Source organism: Hippichthys cyanospilos, chromosome 16 (assembly GCF_059441005.1).
Source record: "Hippichthys cyanospilos isolate Australia breed blue-spotted pipefish chromosome 16, RoL_Hcya_1.0, whole genome shotgun sequence".
In the NCBI taxonomy this organism is placed as follows: domain Eukaryota; kingdom Metazoa; phylum Chordata; class Actinopteri; order Syngnathiformes; family Syngnathidae; genus Hippichthys; species Hippichthys cyanospilos.
In genome coordinates this window covers 13,548,017-13,563,717 of record NC_142384.1, presented here as the reverse complement: position 1 = coordinate 13,563,717, position 15,701 = coordinate 13,548,017, and the positions used below count along the sequence as shown (strand labels likewise).

Genomic DNA, 15,701 nt, shown 5'->3' with positions numbered 1-15,701 from the left:
AAAAATATTAAATCAATAAATAATACATGTAACTTGATCCATCATATTAATATACATGCATCAATGGCTTAAAAATTTTAACCTCAAGCAAAACACTGTGCGTTTTTTTTTTTCTTCTAAACCACATCATCAATCATTAATCAAAATGTTGCGTTTGAAAGGAAGGCCAAAATAATAAAAAAAAAAAAAAAACTTTGCTTTTTATAAATCCGTGCATAATTCACGCTCACACGTTTGTGAATCATACTCACATCTGAAGCTGGACCTTTATCAGCTCCTGGGCAGGAGAATGTGACAAACTCATGGCAACGTTTGTGCACCACAAAACAGCACACTGTAGGGAGAAAAGATTAATGAGCATTATGCACAAAAAAAATGCCAATACAATGAAAAACAGAAAAACAAATCTTCCACCTTCAATATGACATATCTGTTCTGTTATGTTCTGATTTGTATTTTGTTGGAGTTGGTGTCAAGGTTTTCTGTTTTGTTGTCCTTTCTGTTGTTGTTGTTGTTGTTGTTTTGTGTCTTTTTAAGTTCTGAGTTTATTGGCAGGGTCTTGTAATCTTTTTAAATTCTTGTTTCTGTTCCCCTTTTGTCAGAGTCTTTAGTTTGATTGCGTCCACCTGTCCTCGTTAACCTGCTTCCCTTGTTTGTGCAGATCAGCTCCCTGCACCGATTGTGTCATGCCCAGGTGCTCCTTGTTATCTCGTCAGTCTTGAGTGTATTTAGTTTCCAGTTTTCGCTCAGTTCTTTTTGGCTCATTTTAGAGGTGTCATGGTTTGAATAATCCCGTTTTGGTCGCTGTCACCTCGCTTTCATTGTTTATACATTTAAGGATACAAGGTTATGGCTATGGATATACGTGTAACTTTTTTTTTATAACGACAACAGTGTTACTTGTGTACAACTACTGAGAATGGTTAAACTATACAAAGGTAAAACGTAAAAACAATGGGAAAATATCGGCCATTAGGACCGTTCATTTTTGAAGGCCCATATTCATCTGATTCTATCAGCTGGCCGACTATAAGGGCCACAAGATCTGCGTCAAAGTTTATTTTTTAGTAAATGTCATGGACCACTAACATAATGGGACACCAGCGGACCAGACTTTGGACACCCTTGCAGTATACAAGCGCAAAAGGCTCCTCCTGAGAACAAGAGTGATGATGCGTGATGCTGTTAAAGCTGCCATGTAGCTCAATTATGAAATGGCTTCCAGTGGGAAATGTACAGAGGGTTCTGTCTTATTAACACCCACACACTCTTATTGTCAGTCGTGCACCACTGAGCCATTGTCAGCCGCTCTGGATAAGTGCTTCTTACATGTGGCTGCGATGCAATAAAATGTGAGGTGCAACAAAATGACCTAGATTTAATATCTGCTATCAGTAAAAGTCACATAGGCAAATAACACTTTTTATACTTTTTACCATTTTTAATAGGTACAAAGCAAATTTGCGGATGGGTTGACAGCAGCTAATGGTGCAGGAACACTTGAAAGTCTCACCGCACAGCTGCCATCCAGCCCGCTGTGCCCATCAAAGTAATCAATGTCACAACTACTGGCAGGCGTGATGAGGCCAGTTGGCTGAAAATAAGCTTGCACACTGACAGGAGCAACAACATACTATATTGATTCCAATCATTTATTTGGGGAAATATTGTGCATCTGACAAAGCTTTTTTTTTATCTTTCACATTTTTGTTTGTAGAAGTCTTAGGCTGTAACTTTTTTGTTGTTGTTTTTAAAAAATAATTCAGCAGTTACTCTCCTGTCACTGCATTCTTAAGTAGTTTTTCCATTTAATACTTTCATTACATTCCTAGGTCAAGTAATAATTTGGAGGACTTGAGAACTTTTTCCTGCTACTATTTATTTTACTAATTAGCCCATCTACAAATCACACATAAACACAAAATTGATTGCACTTTACAGTACATGCACTGTAAATACAATTTGTAAAATTAGCCAACCAAAAAAAAGTTCTTTCAGGTCCTGTCCTGCTGAAAACGACTCCAACCCCACATCACTCATTTTGGAGGCCAGACACATAAAAAAAATAATCACAATAAACCTGTATGCGGTTTTCTTTCACCTCTCACGCTAAATTTTCAGACCATCTCTATTCCGCGTTTAAAGGTAAAGTTGACTCCTGCGAGATTTCTGTGACCAGACCCGGTTTACAGAGTGAACCGTCTGAATTAGGGACAAGGTTTGTAATAGTTTTAACTAGTGATTTATTTTGTAAATTCATCCAGTAAGGCTTAATAATGGCACCACAAAGGTCACGTCCTCCAAGCATGAATCTCTCCTGTTCAGAACTTCAAGAGTGATGCCAAACCTGCACTGATGAAAGGATATCAAAGTTTTTTCTTCATCTGGCTCCATCACACACACGTGCACACACACACAGCAACGTGCACCTCAATGGTACTTCACTCCCACGCAATATCCTCCTCTTTGGTCACACCTCCCCCTCACTGATATGATACAACACACGTATCAGACCACCCACTCATCCCAGTCATATCGCAGATTGAATACACAAAGCGAGGGTGGAAAGAGGCAAGGAGGTAGGGAGGGAAATGGAGAGTGCTGTACTCACATATTGCTTGGAGGCAACTGCTCTTTTGGAGTACCACTTGTGCCAAATCCTTTACCAAAACACAGATTGTATTGCAAAAAATAGAATTGCGCACTATGCAATGAAGTCACCCCGGGGCCAAAACAAACAAAATCTCATTATATAAATATTCCATAAGAGAGATGCCGAGAGCACGTTTTTGTTTTGTCAAAAAACAAAAGCTACGTTCTGCACTCTAGTTCAAATGCAAATGGTGCCTCAGTTGCAACTTTGCTTCATAAATGTGCATCAAACCCAATTAATAATCTCCCAGCATGTGTTTATAGGAAGACAGACGCATTGTGTTTCTGAATAACTTGATTTCCTGACCCCCTAGGCAATGTGCCCTCGAATTTTCGAGGCATCTCAGCATTCACACTGACTCCCTAAGAAGACCTTGGACCACGGTGAGCAACATCAGACATGCACACCGTAACCAAACAAAGATCACACCGTTCCAAAATCTGAGAAAATGACATGATGTAAGGTATGTTACAAATAAATTAAAACCACGTAAACTGCGTATTAAAATAAATTGGATAGAGATTTGTACTACAAGTAAAATGAATCAGACAATCAGATTACGGATGAAATATTTTTGTGTCACTTTTATGTGTTGAATTGGCCCGAATAGTTTTGAATTATTCAGAAACCTCTGAGTACATACATGGGAATTTTAAAGGAGAGCCAATGGGATTTAATCAGGTCACTGCAGAGAAAAGGAGGCATACGATGTACCTGTAGCTCTCGGAAAGCGTTACCTTGCTGGCTGCGCGAAATTGTTTCTCAGACAGCAGGGTGCTCCGTGTTCCCCTGACAGCTTCCAATAAGAGGGACGAATTAAGCTTTTCACAATAAGGCGGAGCAGTATTGATCCCGCTCCTTAACTGGAAGGTCAAAGTGTTTGTTGGTCTTCCATTTCTAACTTTGTTCACTTTTGGAGTCGTTTATAAAGGACACTTCACGGGAGGGAAGATAACAGGCGTGAGGTAAAAATGTTCATGGTAAATTTTTCAATTCATCATGCGCAATTTCCTCACCATACAACAACTGTGTTGTTTTTTCCCTAGCAATATTTCTGAGAAATGTCTCGAGTTTGCACAGCCCTCATCAAAATTCACTTTCTATTATATTACATAATACCCAGCGTGTCAATCAATATTGAAGGTTTGTTGTGCTTAGAGCGAGCAGAGCGAGTTGTCCTCAGCTAACCGAGCACCCCATCAACTCAACTGCACAACTTTTCCCATAATCCTCATTATTTAAATTGTATAAACGCCAGCAAAAAATGCTATTACTTTGTGACCGCTTGACCAATTATATAGTAAAGCTTTAGAATGCTCTTTAAAACAAAACCGTCTTTCACTGTTTCCCTCTTTCAAAGCCCCCCCCCCATCATATTTATTTTCTTTGTTTCCTTTCTCTCATCTCCACAGCTCTCTCATATATTCTCTTTATAAAATGTTGGCATAACACCAATGTTGCACAGCTTTTTCCACTAATGAGCTGCCAGAATGTGTGTGTGTTTGTGCATGTGAATGAGAGAGATGCGATGACACGGAGCCCGGTGATGGCCCAGATTTAGATGTCACGTCAATGCAAAACACACCAGCTCATGTAGATACAGTATAGATTGCTACTGTACCTTACTAACTGCTTAGCTGTTTGAATTCGAACTCGCTGGAAAAATTAGTCTATCATCTTTCAAATATGCAGAACCAGATTTTGCAAATGATGATGCAAATAGAAGTTATAATCGTATCTAGCAGAGCTAAAGTATATAAGTAAGTAATCATTTCAAAGACTTACACCAAACCAACAACAAAAAAGAAAACCCATGTGGTATGAAAATATGCAATACAATTAAGACAAAAAAGGATAAATACATGGTTAAAAAAAGACTTTTACCATATGTTGTTATTGTCTGTAAGAGCAGACTAGAATATTATGAAAATATTTTGGGGGAAAATGACAAATTAACTGCATTGCACATTCCAAATCATGCAGCATATAACTGGTAACAATTCATGTTTGGAAACGTTACCACATGACTAAACCGAGCCGTGAATGTTGGCTGAAGTTGGCTTGTGCATAGTGCAAGTTGAATGTGTACATGTTCACATGGAGCTTTTCTTTGGGCTGGGATTCAATAAGAGGCTCGATGTTTTGACATACATATATTGTATACACACACATAAGCATATATGTATATATACATATATATACACACATATATAAATACTGTACATACATGTACATAAATAAGTATAGATATACTGTATATTATAGAGATAGTGGAGACATTACAGTATATACAAGCTAACACACACACATCAGCGTTTTCAGAAAGCGAGCGAAGAGCCAAAACAGACTGTTGCTCGTGTTTTTGTGCTCTTCTGACTGTCTCGCTGAAGAAAAACACCCTGGTGAGCAAGGTGGGAAGACAGCGATACAAGCGGACAAGGGGCAGGGTGATAAACAGAAGGTAGAAAGTCAATAGTCCAAACAAAATACACCATTCTCCCTGGGTCTGTGTGCGTGTGTGTACGGCCTTATATAAAGGGGTTGGACAGCCTACGCCACAGTATAAATACCCACAATGCTTGTGAAGATGGGAGAAGGGTCAGAGTGAGTCAGCACACCCCTATCAATCCTCCTCTTTCCATCCCTCTATTGAATCCATCAAGCCTCTCTTCATCCGTCCATCGCATCTTCTGACACCACTTGGCAGGCCAACTGCGACCTCTGCACGGTGGTGATCATAGGAAACGCAAGAACGGTGGATAAAAGAAAATCAATAGCAAACGCACCGTTTCCGACGGCAAGCCTTTGAGGGTTCGAAAGGAGCTGTGTCTTGCTTAGATGAAAGTGATTTATGTCCGCGGAAGACTTTCATATTGTGCTCTATTTGCACCTAAAGTGGCTGTGCTGTGTTTTGAATTCCACAACTGTCCATTGAAAAGAGTTGGTTCATTTCTATCCCGCCTTGACATGCAGTTATATTGCTTTATGTAATTTCTAATTAGATTGAAGAGTAATAATTCAAGATGAAGTCTTTGATTTGGTTTACCCACTGTCCACTAAATCTACTTCACAAACACAATAATGGGCATAAATCCCTCAAAACAAAATCAAGCAGTTTAAATATTAGCCCTTTTTTTCCCCAAAATGTATTTATTTGATTTATTAAGATTGAACCTGTTTGAATGTTTTAAAGCACACAAACACCATTGTCCATTTTGCCACTAGGTGGCGCACCAAGACAAAAAAATTGAGCCATCATTCAAGACAATCTTTGTATACATTTTCATCAAGTACTGCACTGCTGTGGTATGCCGTTTCCAATTTGTAATGATTAAACCACTATTTTTTGTCAATCTTTTTCAATTGCTGTGTTGAGGCATTCTTTCATCCTTGCTGCCATTGCATGAATTTCGATATAATGTCAGTGGTGCAAACACGGTAGCAGCAGAGCTTCAAGGCAGATGAGGTAAGTGGACCCGTATTTAAGGTCAACCTACCCGACTTGGTCGACTTTTTCCCACAGCCCTCGTGAAATCCTTTGATTTTTAGATGATATACATGGTCCCTTTTCTTTTTGTTCCATTTCAGCTTGAGCTCAGCGCAAGATGTGAAAGAATATTGGCAGAAGATGGTTTTACGTGGTCGAGCCAACACCTCCGCCATCATTCATCCCTTCCTCCCATCTTCCTCTCATTCAACAACTTTCATTGACGCCATCTCGTCCTTCTCTCTTTCAAGCACTGTGGTGTTTTATATCCTGCAATGTGATGAAGCACATTTTCAAATCTAAAGAGATTTGGATAATAGCGACATCAACTTAAAATTTGCATTTTAATTCAACTGAAGCACCTTTGTGTAACTGTTTATAGAGAGACTATCAATAAAATGTATAGACTGTTCAAAATCTGGATTCGATTTGTTGTGTAAAGAGTATGGAAACGAAGTGTGAGTTTCCCATTCCTGCACTACTGAGAGAACAATCCATTTACAGCAGAAACTGTAGAGCCATAATGTCCAACATGAGATTACATTGGGATTACTTTGTTTTTAATCATTTTTGTGCATTGGTGGAAAAAAAAAATCAATACACCTGAAAGGCTTCATCATATTTTTCCTCTTTAGTCCATGGACATTGACAGACCCAGAACACACATACACACAGAACAAAATCAATACTTTATGTGGAATGTCACATGGCCAAACCCAGAAAACAGGTTAACAATCTACACAAGCACACACCACAACTACAGAACAAACACGCACAGGTTGAGAAGAGGCAGCATGCATCAGCTCAGGCTTTCCGCTTTCTGTTCTCCTTCTGTTTGTGAGAGTGTGGAGGGCTCTTAGTTTCCTCTTAAAACAGCAGTACTCCAGCCTCCACAATGTGACCTGAACAGTCGGCTACTGAACACGTCCAGCCAAAAACACACACACACACAGACGCACACACACCTCTTACACCATATATCAACTTTGGACCACTCGCTTGCCCTCCTCCCTCACACTTGCCTCACAACTGCCACTTTGTCTTTTTACTCCCCCGCAAAACTCTACCTGTGCTTTGGAACAATGAGACAAGAAAATTAGAAGTGAGGATTGGAAAGAATAATCAGTAGAAGAGTACAGAATATGCCTATACCACTACTGGCTCGTCTTTTGACAAAAAGAGAGCGTAATAATCCCCGATGCGCTATTACTTAATTTACCAAAGTGCTTATGAATCCAGAGAGTGAATTTATGGTGCAGGTGCATAATTCTGTAGTCAGTTCATATCCCTGACAAATGTCAATAATTTGGCTTTGGCGCAGGATAAACAACAGAAAAAATAACTGGAAGTAAAAAAGAAAAAAAAAACAGAAAATACAGGAGTGTGAGGGCTCTCGTGTTTGTGTGTCTACTGTATATAGTAAAGTGCGCTGAAGCTTGGCAAAGCAGGACAATGTCTACAACAGTTGGCTCGATGCTTGGCAACGGACCAGCGCTGTCTGTCTGTGTTGGTCTTTTAACGTGTGCGGTTTCGCGCGCTCACATCATATCGCTCGCTGCACAAGGCAAAAATGCTACAAGGTGAAAACATTGACTCACGCTGAGGATACTGAGGGGTTATAATCATGCTAATAATATCTTATAATTGAATACAAATGGTCAACATTCAATGAAAATGAGACTTTCAATTCTTCTGCTAGTTCTCAAAATATAGAACAAAAGAGGCCAAAAAGGTTGATCTGCTACTGGTTGCAAGGCAAATGATAAATGAAGAGGCAGATATGGGAAGAAAAAAAAAAGTGGTACAGGATGACTGCTCTCTGCCCCTGTTGCTAGGTTACCAACTGTGTATGAAAGGGTTAAAGCGTCTCAGGAGCAACAGTGACATAGTTAGCTGCTCTCCATCAGACTAGCAAACACAAATCTTGAGTTGACAAAACATGACGAAAATAGCTCAAGTTTCAAAGTAACGCCACATGTCCCAATTTGCTGCTATGGGTTTGGCAACATAATACTCATCATTGGTAATTCGAACAACAATTATGCGTATATAGTTCCATGAACCTTCCAAATTTCAGAAATTTTGCTGGGGGGGGGGGGGTATAATCCCGGATGCGCACCTTTATTCATTCTGCGATGAAATTGTTTCTGAGGGCATGCCAACGATGAAAAAACAAAAGGGGCTGAAAACAACTTCTTTGGTGGACCTAATGGAAAACTTTTTATGTTTTCATTACATCTTCTCATCACACTGAAGCGCAAGAGCTCGGGAAAGCCCCGAGAAACAATTTATATTCTGCCCTTTGGGTCACGGAGTTCAGTAGAACACAGTTGATTTTTCCCAATCATGTTTTCTGTCATTTTGATCACCTTTGTAGCTTTTGAATGATTGCGGTTTTCCTTCCATTTTCTCTTCACACCTACACACTCGGTCTCCCCTCCTCCATAAATCCATCCAGCCAGGCATCCATCCATCTATCCCATTTGGTGTTGTTCTCAGTGGAACACTTAGGCTATTTATAAAAGCATCAAAGCCCACAGCTTCTAACACATTGCCTCGAGAGAGAAGAGGGGGAGATGGAGTGCGAGATGGAGAGGGAATCGGGAGAGAAGGAATGAAGCTGGGGGACATTGAGAAGATACCCAAAGATCGAGGCACACAAGCAGCGAAGTTATGATGGAGAAGCGGCGGTAATCGCAAAGGGAGAAAACGCTAAATCTGGGGAAACCGAGAAAAGGGAAACTAAAGAGAACCCATCCGCTCCCTTTTGCTTTGGGAACTCATCAGTGCACAGGTGCGTAGGAGGCGTGTTTTTAGACCCGGCGCCCACGCAGGTTGCAGCTGCAGAAGCACCTGAGATATGAGAGGCACTGCCAATAGACACCAACTGTTTGCAAATGTTCACTTAGTCATTTGAACCCGGACGGGCTCGTGAAGCCATATTTGAAGAATCCAGAGGAAGTGCGGGCACCGTGCCCGCCAGCAACTCCGTGGTTAACAGCAAACACAAGAGACGGGCGATTAAACTTCAAAGACAACCTGAGTCAGAAAGAAGTAGCGGCAGACCTTCGAAATGAAAAATACAAAAAAAAAATCGTCTGAAAGACGCTAATGGCTGAAGCAAACAACACATTTGTGGGCTTGTTTTAAGCACGTCTCCACTCACGCATTTATCTCCTCATTTCTATACCACTTCTTGCCTGTCCATTATCTCCTCTGCCGGAAAAAAAAAAAAAAATCTCATCCACCAACTTCCGGCTCGAGTGTCATTGCGGCATTCACCTCTCTCACTCATTTCCCACCAGCTGCCTCGCCGGACTTGCTCTATTTTTGTCAATATACTGTGTAATTGTCATTTGCCTGCGGAAACCACTGGCTTCGCTCACAAAGCAAGATTTCCAAGAACATTCTCATAAATGACCCGGTATTTGTCAAAAAGATACAAAAAAATGCATCATATTATGTTACACTGTGAAGGGATTTCATTTACAGTAGGGCGGTGTATGAAATAGTACACTGAATACATTATGGAAATTTGACTGCAGTATGTGATGCATTTATCTTTAAATGAAGCATCCTTTGTTTTCCCAGCACTCTAATCCAAACCTCAAGATATACATTATTACATACGTATATTTCCAACAGGGCACATGTTTCTTTTGATCTTCTGAATTTCCTTTTCATTTGCTTCCTACACAATGCCAGATCTCAGCATTATCATCCATATTTCTTTTGTAATTGAAGTGTATCATCAATATATTGTTAGCAGGGCCCGACTAATTAAATCAAATGATTATGGCCCCTTTAAACATCATACAAAAAAAATATATCCAACCATTTACAGCAGTTGTATACAGGTAAGACTGGTTTCATAATTTATTTCACATAATATAATATATATCATGAAATTTATTCACTCAAACTGTGGACCTGTTATTCAAAACAAAGCAAATATTCACATTTGTAAGCAATGATAAGGTGAGCAATGCAAGAATGCTGTGCAAAGAAAAAACCTGGATAGCCTGAAGTCTGTTTGTTCCAAAATAAATAAATGAATAAAAATGTATTGTGCAACAAAATTAAGCATAAATGTGTTATGGCATTAACTTTATTCATTGCACACAATGCATTTTGTGAACCCTGTTTGTCTTTTTAAATGTATAGTTCTACAAATGTAATCATAAATGTGTCAAATATGACAAGCGTTCCACTACAAAACTAACATTATCCAGCGTTTGAAGTCCTTTGGAATTGTGTCACATTTCAAAATAGTACAAAATTAAATACTCTTGTAAGAAAAATTTGCTTTAATTTTACAATTACATGTAACACTATCAGTGGTTGATTTAGAAATATTCATAACCTGTAATATCATACAAAGTTCACTTTTTTTTTAAGTTGAATTAACACAAAAAACACCCCACCACCCCAACACACACACACACACACACACACACACGTGCGTCCCTCTTAAGCTCTTAAAAGAGAACATTTGTCCATTAATGCAGGGTAGGAACAGTGTAGGGCACTCGACAGCCTGTTATACACTGAAACTCATTGTTAACGCAGTCATTTAAAATTTCACACAATAAAGCACACACACACAACTGATCGAAGCATGCGGTCACTCGATATGGTCTCACAGTTTGTAATGGCATAAAGCACATGTACTCGGCACATGACACAATGGGCCCGATTTCCAAGGATTCCAAATAGCAAGCGCTAAATTGCATGTTTTTTTTTTTCAACTTCCTGGTTGAATTTGATGAAAAGAAGTCTCTTGCTCCAATTGTTTGATTTTAAATCTTAAAAGTTAAGCTACATTGCCTTTGCAAAGTCACTACGTATAATATATCTCTATTATTATGTGGGCGCACCAAACGTAATGGAGGATGGAATCCGAGTTGCGGCTGCCCAAAAGCAGTGTCAAAGGTACTGTTACTTTTCGAAGCAACGAGTATTGTTGACAGCGGATCTATTTCTCAGAGGAGCCTCTGCGTGAACCTTACGATTGCACGTAATGAATAAACCAACGGGCTATCAAATCTCTCCAATTTTGTTGTGTCTACACGTAAATTGAGGCGAGGACCTTATTCTCACTCCCTGACCTCAATGCACATTGCAGGCATGCCAGATACTTGTTTACAGTAGCAACAATACTTAGAAAGAGAACGAATCAGCAACAGTAGACACGCGATACAAAACACAACCGATCTCACCGTGCTGCATTTTGCAAACGGTGACATTACAAAATGTTGTTCTCATTTGAATTCAATTTCACGTGGGGATTTTTTTTTGACCAGTTGGGGTATTAGAAAAGGCTTCCAAAGTGACAAAGTTCCGCTGCTGCAGATATGCCGCAATGAGACGGCAGATTTTCTTCACTGTACTGTAATGTTTCATTATTTCCTCTTAACTGTCCAGTCATTGTCTTCAGTCCGCGCACCAAAGTCGATTTGCAAACTATGATGCCTACTCTGGTCGTGATGATCGTGTTCCCATTTGATCAGCACGAAAGTCATTTTTTACCTTAAAAAAAGCCTCCCTTGACCTGTTTCGATTGGAGGCAAAGATTTGTCCGATTTAAAACGAAGACTTAAGCTCCAAAGGGAACTAGTCCAAGTCATTCATAGAAAACTATCCAGTTACAGTATATCCCTCTATCTCCTTCCATCCCAATCTCCAGCGTACCATATTCCCCTCCAAGCAAAGCCAGACCCTCCTGCAGCGCAGCGGATGCATTCCTAAAGGACACTATTGACGTAGCACATATTCATCCAGGCTAATTATCAGCTATCACACTGTTGTGCGGAACAGCGCCTCTTCCATCTTACGGCATATAGGCATATAGTTGTGTTCCACAGTTGCTAGGAGACACCAAAACCCTTGAATACATCCAGTTGATGATTCAATAAAATAATATATACAAAAGAAAAAAAGGCATCAGAGGAGGGCGTATGCGTTGTCGGCCAACAATGCATTTGTTCATCATTTGTGGTCATAAAAGACCCCCTGATTGATAAGATGATTTTGCCATGATTTTGTACTATTTTTGTCATGTTTAAACTAGCGGGGGACCATAGAACATATTTGAAAGAAATCTTTGGTGCTAGCTTCCACCTTAGGTTGCACCAATTACACAAGATCACAAGATTCTATCAGTTATTTGTGGTTGAATGAGAGCTGCAAAATATGGTGACCTTTATGCTTCTGCATTGAAGGAAGTAACCGGTGGGCGCAGGTTCTTACGAGTTTCAGAAGAAAGATTGTTTATAACTACAAACCATAATTTCATGCAAGCAGTTTTTTTTAATTAAAATCAAGTTTTCAATGAATATAGACAAGTCACTAAATCGAATGCCAATCGAATTCCGTTAACAATTAAAAGGCTTTTCCCCTATTTTCTGCACATCTTGCTCTTAAAGTTTCACTGTCCTGAAATCAACAGAGTACCTCAGTTGTCAAGTGGTGAATTTAGCAGTTTCTCTTCCTTCCCTACACATTAGTAAAACTACACCTACAGTTTGATCCTCTGTGTGACTTAATAATCACATCCAGCCTCCACATCCAGACTTGCGCCTCCACCAGCATACTGTTCACACACATTCCATGCTTACTTGTCTATCTGAAAATGCATTTGTGAAAACTGTGTGAAATTATGAGATGGCGGGGGGTGTCTCTTACCTTGACATTGGAAACCCTGCTTGCCAAAACCCCTGTGAAAAGAAACACACACAATCACACAGATTAGATGGATGGATGGATGGATGGATGGATGGATGGATGAGATAGCTAGATAGATAGATAGATAGATAGATAGATAGATAGATAGATAGATAGATAGATAGATAGATAGATAGATAGATAGATAGATAGATAGATAGATAGATAGATAGATAGATAGATAGATAGATAGATAGATAGAGTCCACAACCATTCACACAGGCACGCTTTTTTCTAGGTCGAATGATGTGTCCATTATCAAATTAAAAAGCTATCAACGAGGTTTGCATAATTGTAGTTTGGGGAGTACCACACAACAAAGCTAAAAATAAATGTGGCAAATTAGGACAAACTATAGACAGAAAAGCATTTAAAAACTTGAGTGCAACCCTGGTGGGCTAAGGACACAAACAATCGGAGAGGGAAAGCAAAGGAAGTTGTGTCAGCAGCTCAATATATGGGCTGTTTGATTATTTTTGTGAAATAGCAGCTTTTTCAAATGTTGTTTTTGTCAAAAAAGAAGTTTACCATTCAAAACAGGTGTGTTGAAAGGGATACTAAACGTATTTAGACATTTAAATTTCCAATCATTTCAGAGCTCAGCTTGCGAATGTCACATGACCAAACAGAAAACAGGTGAACCATGATTGGTCCTTAATTGAGTCTTGAGCACAAGCTGTCAAAATGACTATAAACTTTAGTTATTTTATGTAAAAAGATCATTAATTAAACTAATTGATTACTCATTTATTTTGCATGTAAAATATTAGCTTTAAATACATTTTTTTTTCCACTTGCTGTCAACCGGAAATGATATCACTTAGGTGACCAATCACGGCTCATATGAATGTCACATGACCACACCCTGAAAACTAGGTGAGCCTTGATTGGTCATTACCAGATCCATTTCAGTCCAGAGCAAGTGGGAAATTTGTTTTTAAGAATATTAATTGTATGTGAACATAGTAATCACAGCCAACATGTTATCTGTTTGAAATATGTTTTAACCAGTGCAAAAAATTTGGGGGTTAAAAAAAAAAAAAGACTTAAAATGTGCCATCAATGACAGGTTTATTAAGTTTTAGAACCTTTCAAACTTTGTTTGAAAAAAGTAATCAAAACAAAGTGTCCTCTTCGAAATAGAAATAATTCCACAGAAAAATATTCAACGTAAAGTGCCCTTTTTTGGATTACAGTAGAGATCTGTTCACAAAAATAAATCATTAACTTAATTATCTATAAATATTTGTTCATAAACTCAACAACTTGTTGAGTTTTTTTGTACACAAAAAAATATATTCAACATAAACTGTCTTCTTTTGGGATCATAGAAATATGCTCACAAAAATAAATCATTAACTTGACAGGTAACGAGAGGCGGCACGGACAAGTTGTGACAAATCATTCTAGTATGGGGGAGTATCTGAGTTTTTAAATAACTAAAATTAATAACTTACTGAAAGTAAAATGTTTTTGAACTCATATTTTTAAAGGATTTTTGCATATTAGTTTATTTAACATCTCGAGTACCCTCTGGAGTTCCTTCAAATACCCCCATTTGAGAACCAATGTCTTAGATAGTAGTAGCAATAATTTTTTTGCACACATTTGGCCACAGACATACTTGGACATCAACAAGTGCAAGCCTAAAATGGAATTTGGTGATCAGCTCCTTTTTTTTTTTTTTTTTTTACTTTTAGTCACGTTATCACCTAACTTGAACTGACATCTAGTGAACGCAATCGAGTTGTTCTTTCATAAGTGGTTCATCGCTCACCAGATGAAGTCGGTGCAGTGGCTGCAGAAGGTGGGCTGCTTGAAGAAGCGCGCGATGAATTTGTGGTCCTTCACCTCGTGGACGTTTTTCTGACGGAGGGCTCCTTGGCGGGCGAAGCCCCTCATGGGCTGCCGGGGTCCGTCCTCGCCGTCGCTGTTTGCCGCTGCGCCGTCAGCCATGCTACCTGAGCTTGAACTTCAAACTGTCGCCGCAAGTTTGCGCCGCACAAAATTAATGCTCACAGGTGTGTTGAAAAAAAAAGTCCTTGTTTTTGTCTCTTTTTTTTTACGGTTGCTTGACTTTGCGCGAGTCAGAAAGCAAATAAAAGAGCGACTTGCTGGAGCAGAATTTTTAATTGTTTGTAAGACTCAACGTAAAGTGGAGATGACGAGCCGAGAAGTCGCTCGCACACAAGGCTTCCTCTTTTGCCTCCCTGCGCGGGCACGACGAGTGACGGGCGCGCGCGCCTGACAGAGCGAGGGAGAGAGAGAGAGAGAGAGAGAGAGAGAGAGAGATACTGAACCTTCCCGAACACATTCGTACTACAGTTAATTAGTATTATACAGAAATAAGTGTTCCCTCGTTTATCGCGTGGCTACGTTTCTTATAGCCATAGTACCCGTAAAGATTTCAGGTTTTTTTTGTTGTTGTTGTTTTTTTTTTTTTGCTTTTGTCCACTTTTTGCGTTCTGTTTCTTTTGTTACAAAACATAAATGCATAAAATAGATTTATTTGTGTCTGGTCTTTCTTTGAAAGAGGCAAACCTGCAATTGATGTGGGCATAAATTAAAATGTATATATTTTTTTTCATTTAAAAAACGCTATGACTGGTCCGACTTAAAAAGGAAGATGGATTGTAAGAGTAATAGAAACGTAAACTTGCAATAGAAAACTTTATGATCATAAATGAAAATAAATAAATAAATAAATAAATAAATAAATAAATAAATAAATAAATAGCATTACCTGAGCCCCGAGCAACTGTGATATCAATATAATGTATCATAAAATATAAGTCAAAAGCAACTGGCAAAATGGCCACCTGAATGTTGTGTTTAGAC

The 15,701-nt window shown here is 39.1% G+C and overlaps 1 protein-coding gene across 2 annotated transcripts in view; it reads right to left on the bottom strand.

Moving 5' to 3' along the window:
• The window catches only part of prkcbb (protein kinase C, beta b), a 58,215-nt gene extending 43,162 nt beyond the window's left edge, over positions 1-15,053 (bottom strand). For both annotated transcript variants that reach the window (XM_088436451.1, XM_088436450.1), the window contains exons 1-3: positions 14,641-15,053; positions 12,825-12,856; positions 252-334 (exon numbers count right to left, since the gene is read on the bottom strand). In XM_088436451.1, coding sequence (XP_088292577.1) covers positions 252-334; positions 12,825-12,856; positions 14,641-14,819 — 294 coding nt within the window. In that variant the 5' untranslated portion in view covers positions 14,820-15,053. The remainder of the gene's footprint in view (positions 1-251; positions 335-12,824; positions 12,857-14,640) is intronic.
• Between the last annotated feature and the right edge of the window lie 648 nt (positions 15,054-15,701).